Below are 22434 nucleotides of genomic sequence, written 5' to 3' on the forward strand. Positions count from 1 at the left end.
AAGGGGGAGGGATTCAAATTTATGGGGCATTGGAACCAGTTCTGGAGGAGGTGGGACCAGTACAAACAGGACGGTCTGCACTTGGGCTGGACTTCAACCAATGTCCTAGGGGGAGCGTTTGCTACTGTTGTTCAGGAGGATTTAAACTAATGTGGCAGAGGGATGGGAACAAGTGCAGAGAGACAGAGGGTGTAAAATGAGGGTAGAAGCAAAAAGTAGTAAGGTGAAAAGTAAAAGTGGCAGGCCGGCAAGTCCAGGGCAAAAATCAAAAAGGGCCACTTTTCAACATAATTGTATAAGGGCGAAGAGTGTTGTAAAAACAAGCCTGAAGGCTTTGTGTGTCAATGCAAGGAGCATTCGTAACAAGGTGGATGAATTGAATGTGCAGGTAGTTATTAATGAATATGACATAGTTGGAATCACAGAGACATGGCTCCAGGGTGACCAAGGATGGGAGCTCAACATTCAGGGATATTCAATATTCAGGAGGGATAGACATGAAAGAAAAGGAGGTGGGGTGGCGTTGCTGGTTAGAGAGGAGATAAACGCAATAGAAAGGAAGGACATTAGCCGGGAGGATGTGGAATCAATATGGGTAGAGCTGAATAACTCTAAGGGGCAGAAAACGCTGGTGGGAGTTGTGCGCAGGCCACCTAACAGTAGTAGTGAGGTTGGGGATGGCATTAAACAGGAAATTAGAAATGCGTGCAATAGAGGAACAGCAGTTATAATGGGTGAATTCAATCTACATATAGATTGGGTGAACCAATTTGGTAAGGGTACTGAGGAAGAGGATTTCTTGGAATGTATGTGGGATGGTTTTCTGAACCAATATGTCGAGGAACCAACTAGAGAACAGGGCATTCTAGACTGGGTATTGAGCAATGAGGAAGGGTTTGTTAGCAATCTTGTCGTGTGAGGCCCCTTGGGTAAGAGTGACCATAATATGGTGGAATTCTTCATTAAGATAGAGAGTGATATAGTTAATTCAGAAACAAAGGTTCTGAACTTAAAGAAGGGTAACTTTGAAGGTATGAGACGTGAATTAGCTAAGATAGACTGGCAAATAACACTTAAAGGGTTGACGGTGGATATGCAATGGCAAGCATTTAAAGATTTCATGGATGAACTGCAATAATTGTTCATCCCAGTTTGGCAAAAGAATAAACCAGGGAAGGTAGTGCACCCGTGGCTGACAAGGAAAATTAGGGATAGTATCAATTCCAAAGAAGAAACATACAAATTAGCCAGAAAAAGCAGCACACCTGAGGACTGGGAGAAATTCACAGTCCAGCAGAGGAGGACAAAGGGCTTAATTAGGAAAGGGAAAAAAGATTATGAGAGAAAGCTGGCAGGGAACATAAAAACTGACTGTAAAAGCTTTTATAGATATGTGAAAAGAAAAAGATTGGTTAAGACAAGTGTAGGTCCCTTACAGTCAGAAACAGGCGAATTGGTCATGGGGAACAAGGACATGGCAGACCAATTGAGTAACTACTTTGGTTCTGTCTTCACTAAGGAGGACATAAATAATCTTCTGGAAACAGTAGGGGACCGAGGGTCTAGTGAGATGGAGGAACGGAGGGAAATACATGTTAGTAGGAAAGTGGTGTTAGGTAAATTGTGGGGATTAGAGGCAGATAAATCCCCAGGGCCAGATGGTCTGCATTCCAGAGTGCTTAAGGAAGTAGCCCAAGAAATAATGGATGCATTAGTGATAATTTTTCAAAACCCTTTAGATTCTGGACTAGTTCCTGAGGATTAGAGGGTGGCTAATGTAACCCCACTTTTTAAAAAAGGAGGGAGAGAGAAACCGGGGAATTATAGACTGGTAAGCCTGACATTGGTGGTGGGGAAAATGCTAGAGTCAGTTATCAAGGATGTGATAACAGCACATTTGGAAAGCGGTGAAATCATTGGACAAAGTCAGCATGGATTTGTGAAAGGAAAATCATGTCTGACGAATCTCATAGAAGTTTTTGAGGATGTAACTAGTAGAGTGGATAGGGGAGAACCAGTGGATGTGGTATATTTGGATTTTCAAAAGGCTTTTGACAAGGTCCCACACAGGAGATTAGTGTGCAAACATAAAGCACACGGTATTGGGGGTAAGGTATTGATGTGGATAGAGAATTGTTTGGCGGACAAGAAACAAAGAGTGGGAATAAACGGGACCTTTTCAGAAAGGCCGGCAGTGACTAGTGGGGTACCGCAAGGCTCAGTGCTGGGACCCCAGTTGTTTACAATATATATAAATGACTTAGACAAGGGAATTAAATACAGCATCTCCAAGTTTGTGGATGACACGAAGCTGGGCGGCAGTTTTAGCTGTGAGGAGGATGCTAAGAGAATGCAGGGTGACTTGGATAGGTTAGGTGAGTGGGCAAGTTCATGGCAGATGCAATTTAATGTGGATAATGTGGATAAATGTGGCAAGAACAGGAAAACAGATTATTATCTGAATGGTGGCCGATTAGGAAAAGGGGAGGTGCGACGAGACCTGGGTGTCATTATACACCAGTCATTGAAAGTGGGCATGCAGGTACAGCACGCGGTGAAAAAGGCGAATAGTATGCTGGCATTCATAGCAAGAGGTTTGAGTACAGGAGCAGGGAGGTACTACTGCAGTTGTACAAGGCCTTGTTGAGAACGCACCTGGAGTATTGTGTGCAGTTTTAGTCCCCTAATCTGAGGAAAGACATTCTTGCCATAGAGGGAGTATAAAGAAGGTTCACCAGATTGATTCCTGGGATGGCAAGGCTTTCATATGATGAAAGACTGGATCGACTACGCTTATACTCTCTGGAATTTAGAAGATTGAGGGGGGGATCTTATTGAAACGTATAAAATTCTAAAGGGATTGGATAGGCTAGACGCAGGAAGATTGTTCCCGATGTTGGGGAAGTCCAGAATGAGGGCTCACAGTTTGAGGATAAAGGGGAAGCCTTTCAGGACCGAGATAAGGAAAAACTTCTTCACACAGGGAGTGGTGAATCTGTGGAATTCTCTGCCACAGGAAACAATTGAGGCCAGTTCATTGGCTATATTCAAGAGGGAGTTAGATATGGCCCTTGTGGCTAAAGGGATCAGGGGGTATGGAGAGAAGGCAGGTGCAGGGTTTTGAGTTGGATGATCAGCCATGATCATACTGAATGGCGGTGCAGGCTCGAAGGGCCGAATGGCCTACTCCTGCACCTATTTTCTATGTTTCTATGTTTCTATTGTGGAGGTGTTAGTGATAATCTTTCAAGATCGAAACATTTTGGCATGGTTCCAGAGGACTGGAAAATTGCAAATGTCTCTCTACTCTTCAAGAAGAGAGGGAGGCAGAAGAAAGGAAATTAAGGGCCAGATAGCTTGACCTCAGTGTTGGGAAGATGTTGGAGTTGATTATTAAGAATGAGGTTTTGGGATACTTGGAGGCACATGATAAAATAGGCCATAGTCAGCATGGTTTCCTCTTGCTAGACAAATCTGTTGGAATTCTTAGAGTGCTTAGCCCATTGCTCTACCATCTCTACACCCATGACTGTGTGGCTGGGCATAGCTCAAACAGCATCTATACGTTTGCTGATGATACAGCCATTGTTGGCAGAATCTCAGATGGTGCCAAAAAGACATAAAGGAGTGAGATACATCAGTTAGTTGAGTGATGTCACAGCAACAAACTTGCACTCAACATCAGCAAGACCAAAGAGCTGATTGTGGATTTCAGGAAGGGTAAGACGAGAGAACACAATCCAGTCCTCATTGAGGGATCAGAAGTGGAGAGACTGAGCAATTTCAAGTTCATGGATGTCAATATCTCTGAGGACCTGATCTGGATGCAACATGTTGATGGAAATATAAGGAAGTCAAGACAGCGCTATATTTCATTAAGAGTTTGAAGAGATTTGGTTTGTCAACCAAAACACTCGAAAGCTTCTACAAGTGTATCGTGCAGAGCATTCTGACTGGCTGCATTAATGTCTGGTATGGGGGGAGGGTACTGCTCAAGATCAAAACAAGTTACAGAAACGTGGAAAATTAGTCAGTTCCATCATGGGTACCAGTCTCTGTACTATGCAACACATCTTCAAGGAGCGGTGCCTTAGGGAGACAGTGTCCATCATTAACAATCCCCACCACCCAGGACATTCCCTCTTCACACTGTTACCATTAGGAAGGAGGTACAGAAGCCTGAAGGCACACACACAGCGATTCAGAAACAACTTCTTCCTCTCTGCCACCAATTTCTAAATGACATTGAACCCATGAACACAACCTCACTATTTTTATTTCTATTATTTTGCACTATTTATTTTAACTGAAGTATTTAATAGACAGATATATTGTGATGGGATGGGGGATGGATGAGGGGAGTGTGGTCAACAACCCGCCCCAGCATTCCTAGTGATCTGTGCTATTTATTGTTATTGTGTTCAAGTGCTTTTGTGGGATTATGGTGGGATGTTCAAGTTCATTTATTGTTACATTTTAGCCTGGGTTATACAGTTGTTCTTACATGTTCGTTTTTTCACCCTCACTGTAACTGGGGTGTGTAATAATCACCTCTCCCATCTGTATGTGACTGAGTGGGTTCTCTCCCTGGGTCATAGCACCCGGTCAGTTTTTGTGTTCATCACAATAAAAATAGTCGTTGAGTTTAACGAGATTCTTCCTCTATCCTTATGGAGCAAGTGCTCGCCACAATGGTGTCAGGAGTGGGATTAGAAATTAACGATAAGTTTGAAGAGCTCTGACATTGGATAGGCTGCCTTAAGACCCAGGGAATAAGTCGAGGGACTGAGGAGTATGCCTCCCCACACCCCCAGGCGGGCTCATGAAGACAGGACCCAGAGGGAGGACCTGGGAACCAAGCACTGTGCCTTCCCAGGGAACCCTGACAGGGTGAGCGTACCCAGGTTCCCCAACCCAGGGGACACATTGAAGCACATCACCCACTTCCCTTGCAGCCCACACCAGGGAACCAAGATGCTGCAGCCACTGGAGGATGGGCAACATGGCAGGCACCATCAACACCGTCAGAGCAAAAGGAACACCAACAGACCTCAGCAGTTCATGCTGAAAGGTCCAACCTGAATCTCCCCAGATACAATGGTACCAGCCACCCGGAGCCTTACCTGGCACAAGGCAAACTTCCCGCATGGCACAATGGGTGGAACCTGACTGAGACGGCGTTAGGTCGAGGAGGGCCTGCAGGGCATCTCCCTCCTCGACCCTGGCACTGGATGGAGATGCCCTGTGGGCCTTCCTCAACTTAATGCCAGCTGAGCGGCATGATTACAGGGCCCTTGTAGTGGCACTGGATACTGTTTCGGGCAGAGCTCAGTGGAGGAAGCAATGAGGGAAGAACTGGGCAGCAAACGGTGCCATATCGGAGAAAGCCCGGAGGCATTTGCAGCAGATCTCTGCCACGGTGCTTGGCGCGTCTACCCCCAGCTCCCTCTTGCAGCCCAGGAAGAGCTTGCACTCCACACCGTTGCAAAGGTGCTGAGGCTGGAGCACTTTCAGCAGCGTGTTTGCCTGTCATCACCATCGTGGCTGGCTGAGGCGGCTGGCAGCAGTGGAGAGGACAGAAGCACTATTAGCTCCCAAAGGTGTTCCAGCGTCACCCTGCATGCCACGAGCCTGGGCTTGTGTCACAAGGCAGAGGAGGAAACTGATGAGAAGGAGCCCATGATACAGGTCCCTGTGTGTGCCATGGAGCAATCTCTGCTACCGGTATGGTGAGGCAGGCCATGTGGCCCGGAACTGCCCTACACCAGCCCCACTCCACAGCCCAGTGCAGCCATCGGGATACGTCGAGGGGCAGCACTGTCCAAGAACTCCAGCAGAATCCCTCCATTGTTGCCTCTCTAAGTGAGCTGTTTGGGTAAAGAACGAGGCCTAAACGTGGACTGTGTTGTGGGGGACGCTGGTCACTGGGTCAATCATCTTCATCATCTGCCTCCAGCATGCAGCAGCCATCTCCACCTGGGACAACAATGGCGATCGAGCTGACTACAGTCACCAGCAACTGCGGTGATGAGAGGGAAGAGATGGCTGCACATTGCAATGGGGGAAAAGCAGAGTTGACCACAAGGTATGGCTAGCCAACACCCGGGAGTCCTGCATCATTGACTTGGACATACTGTGCTGCTGGGGGGCCCGTGTGGATGTGCTGTGGGCGACACTCTACCTCAGTGCTGAAGCCGTGGCTCTCCAGCAGGGCAGCTTCAGAAAGCGAACCCAACAGGGGCAGCAACAACCACCACGGATCTCCCAGCAGCCCGCAGCAGTGCAGTACGTCCCGCAGTGGCCCAACGCAACAAAGCGGAACCAAGGGCAGGCGGTTGTGGTGGCACTTCAGGTGACAGCTGGCAGTGAGGTAGAACTCTGCACCGTAGACCAGCAGCTGTGTAGTGAGCAGGTGAGCGATCCTGTGCTGGCCTGGGAGAGGGGATGGCTGAGCATGGGACGGTGGCTGAGGTGGTGGGAGGTCTCGGCCCCGGATCCAGAGACCAGTGGGGCACGTGGGAGGTGCGTGACGGGCTGCTGTTCTGGTGGTGGCAGTTTCTCGATGGCAACAGACATCTCTTGCAGCTGACTGTCTCCTGGAGAGCTGCAGTCAGTGCATGGGCTGGTGGCGGCCAGACATTTCAGGGTGACAAAGACATCGGGCAGGCTGCATGAACGCTTCTATTGGTCTGGGTACAGGCATGATGTGGAGCTGTTTGTGCACTGCTGCAAGGATTGCACGTCCCAGAGGGGGCTGGCCCACCAGTCTGGGGTGCCAGTGGGGCAGTAACTGGTGGGGGCCCCAGTATGGGTCTACTGCCCCTTCTGGGAGAAAGGACTATCCCCCAAGCTTAGAAGTCACTGGAAGCGTCCAGGAGAGGTGCTCGACTGCATCTCCAATGTGTTACACAGGGTGCAGTTACCCGAGTGGCAGAAGGCAGTCGTGTGCACTGGGATCAATTGACACTGTATTGGCCCTCGGCTACCACCGGCCGAGCAAGGCTGAAGGAAGGATGTGACACTCCAGCTGTCCTGCCTCTTACCTCACCAAATAATGCCTCCATTGGGTGAGCTACAGACACCCCATAGCACCCCAGGCAGCAGTGTCGGCGACCACCAGGACTTAGGAACTTTGTTGTGAACTCTGGGGTAGCTGGGGACATATGACCCTTCTGGTGGGGAGAGTGTGGTCGACCTAATGAGCAGTGCTATTTATGCAGAGACTTATGGAGAAGAGGAGTTCAGTGGGTAATACCGTTCCGGCTGACCGGAAGTGCACTGAGAGCGGTAAGCGTAAAGGAGTTGGGTGCTTACTGATCTGGTTAACAACAGATGGTGCAATCCGGGGTATATTACGAGCAAGGAATGAGTTTGCAGACTGGATATTGATCTTTTTACTGTTGGACTTCGGCCACATTCCACTGTGATACAACACTTGGCGGCGCGGGAGGTCGTTCCTGCCTGTGGCCATCGAACGTGCAGCTCCTCCCGTGGAGGGTCAGACACACTGAGCCAATAGACTGGTCCTGGACTTATTTTCCATCTGGCATAGTTTGCATTTTGTTGTTTGATTGTTTGTGGTTTTTGTATTGCTATATTTACGCTCTATTCTTGGTTGGTGCGGCTGTAACAAAACCAAATTTCCCTCGGAATTAATAAAGTATATCTATCTATCTATCTACTTATTGTTCTTGCATTAAAATGCTTTCATGGGATTATGGTTGGGTGTTCAAGTTCATTTATTGTTACATTTTAGCTCAGATTATACAGTTATTCACATGTGTCTTTGTGGGTCACACTGACTGCAACCAGCGTGTGTAATAAACACCTCCCCCATCTGTATGTGACTGAGTGGTTTCTCTCCCTGGGTCACAGCTCCCAGTCTGTTTTTGTGTTTATCACAATAAAAGTGATGGTTGAGTTAAAGGAGCTTCCTCATCTGTCATTATGGACCAAATGCTTGCCACATTATACTTAATGTAATTCAGTTTTTTTTTCCTATATTTATCATGTATTTCATTTTTCTGCTAATATAAAGTTAACAAATTTCACAGCGTATGCCGGAGGTGTTAAATTTGATTCTGATTGTGATAGACAAAGCAGAATCAGAGGATGTTGTGCACTTAGATTTTCAGAGGGCCTTTGAAAAGGTGCTGCACATGAGGCTGCTTAACAAGATCAGAGCCTATGGTTTTACAGGAAAGATACTTGCATGGATAGAGCATCGGCTTGTTGGATGGAGGCAAAATGTGGAAATAAAGAATGCTTTTTCTGATTGGCTGCCAGTGACTAGCGGTATTTTGCAGCAGTCAGTGTTGTGACTGCGACTTTTTATGTTATACTTCAATGTTCTGGATGACAGAATTGATGGCTTTGTGGTCACATTTGTGGGCAATACAAGATAGTTGGGGGCAGGTAGTACTGGGGATGTAGGGAGGCAGCAGAAGGATTTAGACAGATTAGGAGAATGGGCAAAGAATTGGCAGATGGAATCAAGTGTCAGGAAGTGTATGGGCTTCGATTTTGTTAGAAGGAATAAAAGTGTAGACTATTTTTTAAAAGGAGAAAATTCAAACATCTGTGGTGCAAAGGGACTTGGCTGGATTTCCTAAAGGTTAACTTGCTGGTTTGGTCAGTGGTGAGGAAAGCAAATATAATGTGAGCATTCATTGCAATAAGACTGGACTATAGAGCAAGGATGTAATGCTGAGGCTTTATAAGGCACTGGTCAGACAGCATTTGGAGTATTGTCAGCAGTTTTGGGCCTCTGATGAAAGAAAGGATGTGCTGACATTTGAAAAGGTTCTGAAGAATTTGAAGAAGTTATTCCAGAAGTGAAAGGGCTGTCCTATGAGTGTTTGATGGCTCTGGGCCTGTACTCACTGGAGTTCTGAAAAATAAAGGGGGCCTGTGGTGTCTGAATAAAATCTATTGAATGTTGAAAGGCTCAGATAAAGTTGGTGTGGAGAGGATCTTTCCTGCAGTGGAGGAGTCTAGGACCAGAGGGCACAACCTCAGAAATAGTGGGATGTTCATTTAGAATGGAGATGAGGAATTTCATTAACCAGGGGGTGGTGAATAAATAGAATGTGTTGTCATAGGTGGCTGTGGAGACCAAGTCATTGGGTATATTTAAAGTAAAGGTTGATTAGTTGGGACATGAAAGGTCATAGAGATAAGGTGATTGAATGGGGTTGAGAGAGTAATGGATCAATCATGATGAAAATATAGGAGAAATCTCAATGGGTTGAATGGCCTAATTATGCTCCTATGTCTTATGGAGAGTCAGTGAGTGCTGTTTACTTGGATTTTTAGAAAGCCTTTGACAAGCTGCCGCACGTGAACCTGCTTAACAAGATGAGTGTTTGTGGAATTACAGTAAATATCCCAGCATGGACAGAAGATTGACTGACTGCAAGGAAGCAAAGAGCGGTGTTCCACAGGGAATGGTATTGGGACCACATCTGTTCACATTATATGTCAATATTATTTTTTTGACAGAATTGATGGCTTTGTGGCCAAGTCTAAAGATGATACGAAGATTGGTGGAGGGGCAAGTCGTTTTTGTAGGTACAAGGAATCTGTAGAAAGACGTGGACAGACTTAGACAAAAAGTGGCAGATGGAATATAATACAGGAAAATATATAGTCATGCACTTTGCTAGAGCGATTCAATAGACTATTTACTAAACAGGGAGAAAATTCAAAAATCAGAGATGAAAAAGGACTTGAGAGTCCTCATGCAGGATTCCCTAAAGTTTAACTTGCAGGTTCACTCTGTGGTAAGGAACATAAATGCAATGTTCGCATTCATTTTGAGAGAACTAGAATATAAGAGCAAGGATGTAATGCTGAGGCTTAATAAGGCTTTGGTCAGACTGCGCTAGGAGTTTTAGGCTCCTTATCTAAGAAAAGGTTGCTTTCATTGGAGTGTGTCTGGAGAAGGTTCATGATAATGATTACTCTATTGAAAGGGTTAATGTATGAGGAGTGTTTGTTGGATCTGGGCCTGTATTCACTAAATTTAGAAGAATGAGGGAATCTCATTGAAACATATTGAATATTGAAAGACCCAGATAGAGGTGGATGTGAAGGGGTCGTTTCCTGTATTGGGTTAGTCTAGGACCAGAGGGCAGAGCTTCAGAATAGAGGGACGTCCATTTCAATAGGTGGAATTTCTTTAGACAGAAGAAAGTGTGTCTGTAGAATTCATTGCCACAGATGGCTGCGGAACTCAAATCATTGAGTGTATTTAAAGAAGAGGTTGATAGGTGCTTGATTAGTCAGGGCATCAAGGTCACAGGCAAAGGCAGAATTGAGTTGTGAGGGAAAATGAATCAGCCATGATGGAATGGTGGAGAGACTCGATGAGCCACATGGCCTTATCCTGCTCCTATTTTTATAGTCTTTCGGAAGTCAGCCAGTTTACTGTTCTGACTATTATGCTAAAAGCTATTTTGATGGGAAATGCTACCTGCATTTTGTCGTCTGATGAATGAACTTCACTCCAGTAATAGGTTGGACATTTCCAAAGTTGTCGGACATGAATTTACACTTCGTATGACCATAGTTGTGCAACACACACATAATGCCTGAGCGGCTCAGCAAATCAGGCAGCCTCTATAAAGGGGAATAAGCCGTCAGTGTTTTGGGCCAAGACCCTTCAGCAGGACCATGATTGTTACTTGTTGTTGAGATTTGTAACTATTACTGACAGACAACTACAAGTTTTAGTGAAGAAAATAGATTTAAGCAGACAGATTTACAACAGACAAATGTGACATTGTGTTGTTTCCTTACTCCACGAGTTTCTTTTGGTTTTGAGCAAAGTCCATTGCTATCTGTTCCTGGATATGGACAATTTCTTCTGTGAGATACTGTTTATCTTACTGCCTGATTTTTTTTTTAAGTTCATAAAGTCATTTTGTCTTTTCACGTCATCATGAAATTTGAAGCTTGGTCACAAAACTGCCTTTGTGGTACAGTTATCTGACTTATTTGATGCTGTAATTATTTGAGTTAAGTACTGGCTCTTTCTGCAGGTCTGATTGCCCTCTCAGCCTATCCAAGAGTGGTGGTTACTATATGATTAGTGTAAATGTGTGCTTGATAGTTGACATGGATTCAATAATCAAGATTGTAGGAACAGTTTTCCCATTGTTACGTACCCGTAACGGTTTAAAATGAACCAGCAGCAATAGACCACGCCTGGAGTCTGGTTTTGATGTTAAAACCATCATTATTAGTATCTACTTAATATAGAAACTTAAACAAGAATAATCAAAAGTTAGCAGTGTTATGAGTATACAAATGAGTAAATATAACTCCCAAGCTATTGAGCTCCGGGGGCACCAGGCTTAAAATCTTGAGATAGAAACATAGAAACATAGAAAATAGGTGCAGGAGTAGGCCATTCAGCCCTTCGAGCCTGCACCGCCATTTATTATGATCATGGCTGATCATCCAACTCAGAACCCCGCCCCAGCCTTCCCTCCATACCCCCTGACCCCCATAGCCACAGGGGCCATATCTAACTCCCTCTTAAATATAGCCAATGAACTGGCCTCAACTGTTTCCTGTGGCAGAGAATTCCACAGATTCACCACTCTCTGTGTGAAGTAGTTTTTCCTAATCTCGGTCCTAAAAGGCTTCCCCTCTATCCTCAAACTGTGGCCCCTCGTTCTGGACTTCCCCAACATCGGGAACAATCTTCCTGCATCTAGCCTGTCCAATCCCTTTAGGATCTTATTCGTTTCAATCAGATCCCCCCTCAATCTTCTAAATTCCAACGAGTACAAGCCCAGTTCATCCAGTCTTTCATCATATGAAAGTCCTGCCATCCCAGGAATCAATCTGGTGAACCTTCTTTGTACTCCCTCTATGGCAAGGATGTCTTTCCTCAGATTAGGGGACCAAAACTGCACACAATACTCCAGGTGTGGTCTCACCAAGGCCTTGTACAACTGCAGTAGTACCTCCCTGCTCCTGTACTCGAATCCTCTCGCTATAAATGCCAGCATACCATTCGCCTTTTTCACCGCCTGCTGTACCTGCATGCCCACTTTCAATGACTGGTGTATAATGACACCCAGGTCTCGTTGCACCTCCCCTTTTCCTAATCGGCCACCATTCAGATAATAATCTGTTTTCCTATTTTTGCCACCAAAGTGGATAACTTCACATTTATCCACATTAAATTGCATCTGCCATGAATTTGCCCACTCACCCAACCTATCCAAGTCACCCTGCATCCTCTTAGCATCCTCCTCACAGCTAACACTGCCACCCAGCTTCGCGTCATCTGCAAACTTGGAGATGCTGCATTTAATTCCCTCATTCAAGTCATTAATATATATTGTAAACAACTGGGGTCCCAACACTGAGCCTTGCGGTACCCCACTAGTCACCGCCTGCCATTCTGAAAAGGTCCCGTTTATTCCCACTCTTTGCTTCCTGTCTGCTAACCAAGTCTCCACCCACACCAATACCTTACCCCCAATACCGTGTGCTTTAAGTTTGCACAGTAATCTCCTGTGTGGGACCTTGTCAAAAGCCTTCTGAAAATCCAAATATACCACATCCACTGGTTCTCCCCTATCCACTCTACTAGTTACATCCTCAAAAAATTCTATGAGATTCGTCAGACATGATTTTCCTTTCACAAATCCATGCTGACTTTGTCCGATCATTTCACCGCTTTCCAAATGTGCTGTTATCACATCCTTGATAACTGACTCCAGCAGTTTCCCCACCACCGACGTTAGGCTAACCGGTCTATAATTCCCCGGTTTCTCTCTCCCTTCTTTTTTAAAAAGTGGAGTTACATTAGCCACCCTCCAATCCTCAGGAACTAGTCCAGAATCTAACGAGTTTTGAAAAATTATCACTAATGCATCCACTATTTCTTGGGCTACTTCCTTAAGCACCCTGGGATGCAGACCATCTGGCCCTGGGGATTTATCTGCCTTCAATCCTTTCAATTTACCTAACACCACTTCCCTACTAACATGTATTTCGCTCAGTTCCTCCATCTCACTGGACCCTCTGTCCCCTACTATTTCTGGAAGATTATTTATGTCCTCCCTAGTGAAGACAGAACCAAAGTAATTATTCAATTGGTCTGCTATGTCCTTGCTCCCCATAATCAATTCACCTGTTTCTGTCTGCAGGGGACCTACATTTGTCTTTACCAGTCTTTTCCTTTTTACATATCTATAAAAGCTTTTACAGTCCGTTTTTATGTTCCCTGCGAGTTTTCTCTCATAATCTTTTTTCCCCTTCCTAATTAAGCCCTTTGTCCTCCCCTGCTGAACTCTGAATTTCTCCCAGTCCTCAGGTGAGCCACTTTCTCTGGCTAATTTGTATGCTTCTTCTTTGGAATTGATACTATCCCTAATTTCTCTTGTCAGCCACAGGTGCACTACCTTCCTTGATTTATTCTTTTGCCAAACTGGGATGAACAATTGTTGTAGTTCATCCATGCAACCTTTAAATGCTTGCCATTGCATATCCGCCGTCAATCCTTTAAGTGTCATTTGCCAGTCTATCATAGCTGATTCACGTCTCCTACCTTCAAAGTTACCCCTCTTTAAGTTCAGAACCTTTGTTTCTGAATTAACTATGTCACTCTCCATCTTAATGAAGAATTCCACCATATTATGGTCACTCTTACCCAAGGGGCCTCTCACGACAAGATCGCTAATTAACCCTTCCTCATTGCTCAAAACCCAGTCCAGAATAGCTTGCTCTCTAGTTGGTTCCTCGACATGTTGGTTCAAAAAACCATCCCGCATACATTCCAAGAAATCCTCTTCCTCAGCACCTTTACCAATTTAGTTCACCCAATCTACATGTAGATTGAAGTCACCCATTATAACTGCTGTTCCTTTATGGCACACATTTCTAATTTCCTGTTTAATACCATCTCCGACCTCACTACTACTGTTAGGTGGCCTGTACACAACTCCCACCAGCGTCTTCTGCCCCTTAGTGTTACGCAGCTCTACCCATATCGATTCCACATCCTCCCCGCTAATGTCCTTCCTTTCTATTGCGTTAATCTCTTCTTTAACCAGCAACGCCACCCCACCTCCCCTTCCTTCATGTCTATCCCCCTGAATATCGAATATCCCTGAACGTTGAGCTCCCATCCCTGGTCACCCTGGAGCCACGTCTCTGTGATCCCAACTATATCATAATCATTAATAACAATCTGCACTTTCAATTCATCCACCTTATTACGAATGCTCCTTGCATTGACACACAAAGCCTTCAGGCGCTCTTTTACAACTCTCTTAGCCCTTATGCAATTATGCTGAAAAGTGGCCCTTTTTAATGCTTGCCCTGGATTTGTCGGCCTGCCACTTTTACTTTTCTCCATAGTACTTTTTGCTTCTACCCTCACTTTACACCCCTCTGTCTCTCTGCACTGGTTCCCATCCCCCTGTTGTGAACTAACCTCCTCACGCCTAGCCTCTTTAATTTGATGGTAAAGTATAAATTTCAGTTCATCCACAGATTAAAGGATATGAGAGAGATATTTGTAATCCAAGGTGAATGTCGAGAGAAGCCTTTATATCGTATTCCACAGGTTCCACGGTGGAAAACAGGGTAACAATTGCCGTAGGTTTTACCCATCATCGTTCCAAATCCACTTACGAACTATCACCAATAGTAGCTTATCACAGGGGTACTGTCTTCAAAAGGAACTACCACCCGGGCAAGGGTTAACACATAGGTAGATTCCACAAGGTTGCCCCAGTCACACAACGTGATAGCCACTTATCGATGTGCTGGATCAATACTCAACCCTCCCTTGTGGGCACTCGGAACTTCCAACCAGTGACCCCTTAGTTACCAGCTTCCTTCCATTGTCTGACTCCATTGCGACAGACCATGTGTGAGTGAGTGTCCTTGCTTAAATCAAAACAAGCTGCAGAGTCCCATGGCTCCGCCCCTCTCTCTCTCTTAGTAAGAATCAAACAGGAGCCAAGAAAGTCGGCGGCTGACGTCACTCAGGCACTCTGTCTTAAAAATGACAGGCCACAGCAAGATAAACCGAGGGGTTCATCACACCATCTAGAGCTCAGTGAAGAACAGTCAGTGAGACGCCTGCACTTTATTAGAGGTGCCCTCACGGAAATCTGCCAACCACTCCAGCCAGTGTTCCTCCCCTATATGTGGTGCATGCTGGCTTCAACTAGTTAATCAATAAATGTTCTTCATTTATTTATTTAGCAACACACTTGACCTAAGTAGTCCCAGTCTTAAAATCTGACTATTGAGATGTACTTTTACTGTGTTTGCCTGTCGCTTATATCATGAGAATCTGCAAACCTTTCAACTCTACATCATTTGATTTTATGCTCTTAGGTTTACTGAGGATGATTTGATTAAACTGTTCAAGCAACTTCAGAAATGCAAATGGGTGAAGAACACAGAAGAACAGAAGAATTTGAGGTAATTTGCAAAGTTTAGTATTGCTGAATTATAACTGAACTGCATCTAAAACTGAACTGTTCCTCTAAAACTTTCTGACCCATGTACCTGAAAATGTCTCTGTAATTATTCCCACCACTTCCTCTGGCAACCACTCTCAGAGTGGAAAATCTTGTTTTTCAGGATCCCTTTAAATATTTCTCCTTTCATCATAAACGGATGTCCTTTAGTTTAAGGCTATGGCCACCCACCTTACCAATGCTTCACATCATTTTATAAACTTTCATAAGGTCACCCCTCAACCTCCTTTGTTTCAGAAAAAATAGGGAATAGATGTGTGGAATGATACATGAATCATCCAGTGTTTGTCTATGAGTTACTACAAGACCATTGTCCACGTGTCTTACAAACAATATTATGTGATGCTTCTTTTAATAAGGGATAATCCTTTAGAACTGAGTTCGGGGGGATCTTTTCATCCAGGAGTTGGTGAATCTGTGGAACATCTTGCCACAGTGGGCTATGGAGGCCAAGTCAAAGTTTGTATTGAAGGTAGAGATTAATGGATTTTTGATTAGTAATGGATTATGGTTTACAGGGAGAAAGCGGGAAAAGGGGGTTGAAAATGGGAGGCCTTCAAAACCAAATTTTGAGAGTACGAAACTTATATGTGCCTGTCACAGTAAAAAACAAGGATAACAGGTTTAGGGACCCTTGGTTTCAAGAGAGACTGAGGACCTGTTTAAGAAAAAAGCAGGTGCATAGCAAGTATAGGCAGGTGGGAGCAAATGAGGAACTTGAGTAATATAAGAAATGTAAGAGAATAATTAAGAAAGAAATCAGAAAGCTAACATAATGCATGAGGTTGTTCTAGCAGCCATGATGATGAAGGAGAATCCTAAGGGATTCAAAGTATACTGTATGTTAAGAACAAAAGAATTGCAAGGGACAAAATTAGTTCACTGGCAGATCAGAAAGGTAATTTATGCTGGAGAGAAAGAGATGTGGGAGATGTTAGATTGATTTCTTGCATCTGTATTGTTACAAGAACCACCCCTTGTTATAATAATCAAGGAGGCACAGTGAGAATCTGTAACTACCAACAAATACCTTTATTGTCTCAACAGAAGAACATGTGAACTTACACAAACGAATATCTGTGTGCAGACCTACTAAGTATTCCTGTCCTTCCATGAACAGTCAAAGAATAGAAAGGGTAATACCAGTTAAAAGAATTCTTTGCTGCTGACCATATGTTCCTCGTAGTCCCATCTCGAATCTGCATGTCCTTGGAGCACCTCACATCCACGATGTTGAATCTCCTACAGAGCCATCTCTATCTTTTATCAGAAAACCTCTGCTTTTATATCCATTCCTTACCAGTTGAAATGTTATGTTCCAGTGTCATTGGCTATAGGTCACGTGCCTGACCTTTAACACCTTTCTATTGGCTCAGCACCAAGCCGGCATCCATTTATTGCCCTCTTCCCAGCAAGCAGCAATCGGTAATTCATGGCTCTTTCTTCTCAATCAGCAAACAGATTGAAGCACGCAGGGCAAATACAGACCCCAAGAGTCAAAAACCTGCATGTTATATCCAACTAAAGAACACCTCACTTGTTAATTGGAAATTATCCCTAGTTCGGCACATTACCTGGAGCATAATTGTGTCAACTTTAAAACAGTGATCAAGCCAAGAGACTTCAGCTCACAAACGGGAGACACAGAGCTCCTTCATAAAATGGCAGCTTTTATCTCCTTCCTAATGGCAAGAACAAAGGTAAAGGCCCGTTTGCTTCTGCTCCACTTGAATCATTTAAACTTACTGATTTGTAGACTGTAGTTCTTTCTGGCAAACAGTATTTCCTCGGGAGCTTGACACAGACAAAGTAGCAGCGCAGTCATGGACCCGATGCAGATTACGGAAGAGGAGATGTTTGCTGCCTTGAGGCAATCAGGATGGACAGATCCCCAGGGCCTGAGAAGGTGTTCCCTTGGACCCTGTGGAGGCAAGTGCAAAAATTGCAGGGGTCCTTAGAGAGATATTTAAATCAACCTTCACAACAGATGTGATTCCGGAGGATTGGACAATAGCTAGACCGTATATATGAGTATTTGCATAGACAGTTCGAGAGTGTCAGGGGGCAGAAGTGTGTGTGGATGACATTACTAGGGAGAATGTTCTTGGGAAACTGAAAGGTCTAAAGATAGGTAAGTCACCTGCACCAGATAGTATATCCCAAGGACTCTGAAAGTGGTGGCCGAAGAGATTGTGGAGGCATTGGTAATGATCTTTCAAGAATCAATTGATCTTGGCATGGTTCCAGAGGAATGGAAAATTACAGATGTTACTCCACTCTTCAAGAAAGGAGAGAGGCAGAAAAAAAGAAATTGTAGGCCAGTTAATCTGATTTTAGTGGTTGGGAAGATGCTGGAGTCAATTGTTAAAGATGTGGTTTCAGTGTACTTGGAGGCACATTATAAAATAGGCTGCAGTCAGCATGGTTTCCTTAAGGGAAAATCTTGCCTGACAAATGCTTTGGAATTCTTTGAAGAATAACCATGACAAAGGAGAATTGGTGGATGTCGTGTACTTGGATTTTCAGAAGGCCTTTGACAAGGCAACACATATGAGGCTGTTTAACAAGTTAAGAGCCCATGGTATTAGGGAGTGAACCTCGCATGGACAGAGCATTGGCTAATTGGCAGGAGGAAAATAGGAGGCAGTAAAGGGAACCTTTTCTATCTGGCTGCCAGTGACTAGTGGTGTTCCATATGTGTCTGTGTTGGGACAGCTTCTTTTTGCATTATATGTCAATGATTTGGATGACAGAATTGTTGGCTTTGTGGCAAGTTTGTGGATGATACAAAGATAGATGGAGGGGCAGGAAGTAGAGAGGCTACAGAAGGACTTGTACAAATTAGAAAGATGGGCATCAAGTAGCAGATGGATTACAACGTCGGGAAGTGTATGGTCATGCACTTTGGCAGAAGATATAAAAGCATAGACTGTTTTCTAAGTTGAGAGAAAATTCAAAACATCTGAAGCGCAAAGGGACTTGGAAGTCCTTGTGTAAGATCCCCTAAAGGTTAATATGCAGGTTCAGCCATGTGATGTTAACGTTCATTGCGAGAGGACTAGGATATAAAAGTAAGAATGCAATGTTGAAGCACTGATTAGGCCTCACTTCGAGTATTGCGAGCAGTATTTGGGCCCTTATCTAAGAAGGAATGTGCTGGCATTGCAGAGGGTTCAAGGGAGGTTCAGGAAAATGATTTCAGGATTGAAAGGCTTGTCCTTTGAGGAGTGTTTGATGGTTCTGGGCCTTGACTCACTGCAATTCAGAAGAATGAGGGATGATCTTATTGAAACCTATCGAATGTTGAAAGAACTCCATTGAGTCTATGTGGAGAGGATATTTCCTATGGTGGGGGAGTGTAAGACCAGAGGCCACAGTCTCAGAATAGAGCAGAGTTCAGTTAGAAAAAAAGATGAAGAGGAATTTCTTTAGCCAGGGAGTGGTGAATCTGTGGAATTCATTGCCACAGACAGCTGTGGAGACCAAGTCACTGGGTGTATTTAAGGCAGAGGTTGATAGATTCTTGATTAGTCAGGGCATGAAGGGATATGGGGAGAAAGCAGGACATTGGGGGTGAGACGCAAAATGGGTCAGCCATGGTGATATAGCAGAGCAGACTCAATGGGCAAATGGCCGAATACTGCTCATATATCTTATGGAGTTATGGGACTGATTTGGGATAGTCGGCATGGCTTTGTGCATGTTAGGTCATGTCCAAACAATCATAGAGGGATCTTTGTGGCAGTTACCAGGAAAGTTGATGAAGGCATAGCAGTGGACTTCAGCAAGGCATTTGACAATGTCCTGCACATGATGTTAGTCAAGAGATTCAGTCACTTGGCATTCAAGATGAGCTGTAAATTGGACTAGACATTGGCTTTGCGGGAGAAGGCGGAAAGGGATAGTATATGGTTTCCTCTCTGACTGGAGGCCTGCGACTAATGAAGTGTCACGGGGATTGGTACTGAGTCCATTATTGTTTATCATCTTTATCAATGATCTGGATGATAATGTGGTTAACCGGATCAGCAGATCTGTGGATGACATCAAGATTGGGGGTAAAATGAACAGCAAGGAAGAGTATCAAAGCTTGCAACAGGATCTGGACCAGCTGGGAGAATGGATTGAAAAACAGCAGATAGAATTTAAAGCAGACAAGTATGAGGTGTGGCAGTTTGGGAGGACCAACCAGGATAGGTCTTACCACTGAGCAGTAGGACAGTGAGAGATACGGTAAAACAATGTTCCCGCACACATAGTGTTTGTTGCCACATAGCTGAAACTTTCTTTTTATAATGTTTCATTAAAATGCTGTGCAGTTTTCAGACCATGTGAAAATGTTTCTGCTCAGAGCGATGGTTGGTCTGCGCAGCTGTAAAAAAGAAAGTCGAGGCGTTGGATATGGGTCTAACGATTAGTAGAAACAGGCATCATGGTTGCTATAGATGAAATAAATGGTCCCGAGTACATCTTCCCAGAGGAGAAAAGTATAGAACTAGAGGGCACAGGTTCAGGGTGAGAGGAAAGGCATTGGAATGAGAACTGAGGGGTAGTTTTACACACAGAGTGATGAATGGTTGGCTTGGGTGAGGTGGGTCAAGAAGACTTGCTTCTGTGCTGTTTGCTTCTGTGATTCAATGTTTTCTCTTCCAGGTCACAGCTGCAGAAATGCTGCAATGCAAGTCAAAAGTTTATTGTCACTCAGGACAATTCACCATTGGGAACAAATATCAGTTATAGTGCAGAACCTCGAAGAATTTTTAAAATTACAGAAGATGTTGTCAATCTACTTCCTAAGGTAGGTGATAGTTTACTCAAGTATGCATGAATTAAGAGTCAGTGTAAGAGGCGACGTATTTTTAAAAATCTTGTATATTGCAGAGGGTTCACAACTCCCTGGTTCATTTTTCCAATTTACCAACCATTCCACTTCTCACAGCATTTTCACAAATGCTGGAGATGAATCTCTTGCTCTCTACCTCATCCTTTCCCACCACCCATGGATCCTAACAGTCCTTAAATGTGAAGCAGCAATTAATTTGTATTTCTTCGAGTTGAACTCATTCCATTTGGTGCTGCTGTTGTGGAGAAATCAATTGCAGACTGTGGGACTTCTACGTTGTTCTAATGATGCCTAATGTAAGTTTGAGAACCGGCATCTCATTTTCCAATTAAGGATATCACAATCCTTGGGACTTAATCCTGATCTTAACAGTTCCAGGTGACTTTGATGAAGATGTACCTGTGACTTTATTTCAATATTTTATGTTTCATTTTGTCTCTATAGTATTTTTGTTCCAATTTTTAAATGCCAATTTTTAAGATGATTGTTGCCTTGACAACTTTGGTCTTATCACAGACAATCCCTTTGGTTAAAATTCTAGAGATGTTGGAAATCTGAAATTAAGACAGAAAGTACTGGAAACAGCATCTGTGGAAAGAAAGTCAGTTACTAATTATCTTCTCACTTTTCCTGTTCTGATCAAGGGTTCTTAGTTAGAAACACTGACTCTTTTCACTTTACACTGGTTCTGCGTGACCTGCCAAACACTTTCATCCCAGAAATGGGTCCCTTATCCCAAGGACCATGCTGAGAAATCTCCTGCAGACACTCTCCAATACTTGCATATTCTTTCTAGAATGTGTTGACCCACACCCACAGGACCCTCTGCCCTTGTATCCCTTTAAGAATGTTATTCTTTCTTCCTACAAAAAAGGCTTCACCTTAAATTTCTCTACACTAAACTTTATTTGCAACTTTAAATCGAGGGCTTCAGATAGTTTTGTCTGAAATATCTAACTTAAATTCCTGTCAATACATAAGGCATGAGCCTAGCCTGGCCAAGCTTTCCTCAAAAAGCAACAAGCTCTCCCTGTGGTATTAGTTCAATGACCTTAACTGGTTCAAATACATTAACTTCCTTCTTTAAATATGTTGTATGCAATACTGCAGATATGCCCTCCCTAATTTATTTATTAGAGTTATCAGGAAATAAATAATGAAATTGTTAGCTGGTAAACTATCTGTTTATTCCAATCTGTTATGTTCTGTGTTAGGTACTTTTATTGTGGCACTAACTTTTGATGCAGTTTTATCTCATATGTACATATAGCATTTCAGCTCAATATCTTGGTTCACCAGGAAAGAGTGGGTTCATGAAACAACAGGAATAGTGTTCAAACATCTGGAATGTAATTTAAAGTTATGACTATTGCATGAAAATTGAATCAAACAACTAGTTCAGATGCTAGCAGAGAAGGAGAAGAGTGCTGTACACAGTGGCAGACTAGAAGCAGTGGAAAACCTAGCTTTAGATCAAAGAAAGATATGCAATGTTTATGGCTACTTCTACTGTTAATGAGTATTTTTATCTTAGAAGTATTAAATGGCTGCTACTGAAACACTGCTGTATGGAAAGGAATCCTTACCTATCATTGGAGTCATTCATGAATTAACATCTTGGGTAGGCAAATGTTCATCTTGTAGCAGATAGGGTCAGTGAGAAAGGGAAGTCTATCCTAGTGTCAGCTACTGTCTTAAGGTTACTGTAACCACATAACCTCAAAGTATTTTATCATAGAATAGGGTTTGTTTTCCATTTAGCAAAATCTTTTGGCAGCACTAATGCACAGCTCTTGGCAATTCAAGTTCTGGTTAATTTAAATGGAGGTAGGCAAAGGATACTCCAGTTCTAGATGATCGGAGTAGATATCTGGTCAATGGTGAACAGTATGAGCAGTATTATGTTGATATCAGGAAATTCCGTGATGCAAATGCCATGGAATGTCAAGAGAGCACGAGAACGTAACCAAAGAACCAGAAATTGGTTGTTTGACCCTCTGAAGCAGCACCACTACTCATCATGGCAGACCTTCTTCCTCAGCTCCATTCTCACACCTTTCCCCATATCTGTTA

General features: G+C 43.8%; 1 protein-coding gene across 1 annotated transcript in view; it reads left to right on the forward strand.

The window, feature by feature from the left end:
- The window catches only part of LOC140194762 (alpha-2,8-sialyltransferase 8E-like), a 91681-nt gene that overhangs the window by 64494 nt on the left and 4753 nt on the right, over nt 1-22434 (forward strand). Inside the window, exons 3-4 of the mRNA XM_072252033.1 lie at nt 15373-15459; nt 20172-20316. Of these exons, the coding sequence (XP_072108134.1) occupies nt 15373-15459; nt 20172-20316 (232 nt within the window). The remainder of the gene's footprint in view (nt 1-15372; nt 15460-20171; nt 20317-22434) is intronic.

The sequence above is a fragment of the Mobula birostris genome, chromosome 3 (assembly GCF_030028105.1).
Source record: "Mobula birostris isolate sMobBir1 chromosome 3, sMobBir1.hap1, whole genome shotgun sequence".
NCBI lineage: Eukaryota > Metazoa > Chordata > Chondrichthyes > Myliobatiformes > Myliobatidae > Mobula > Mobula birostris.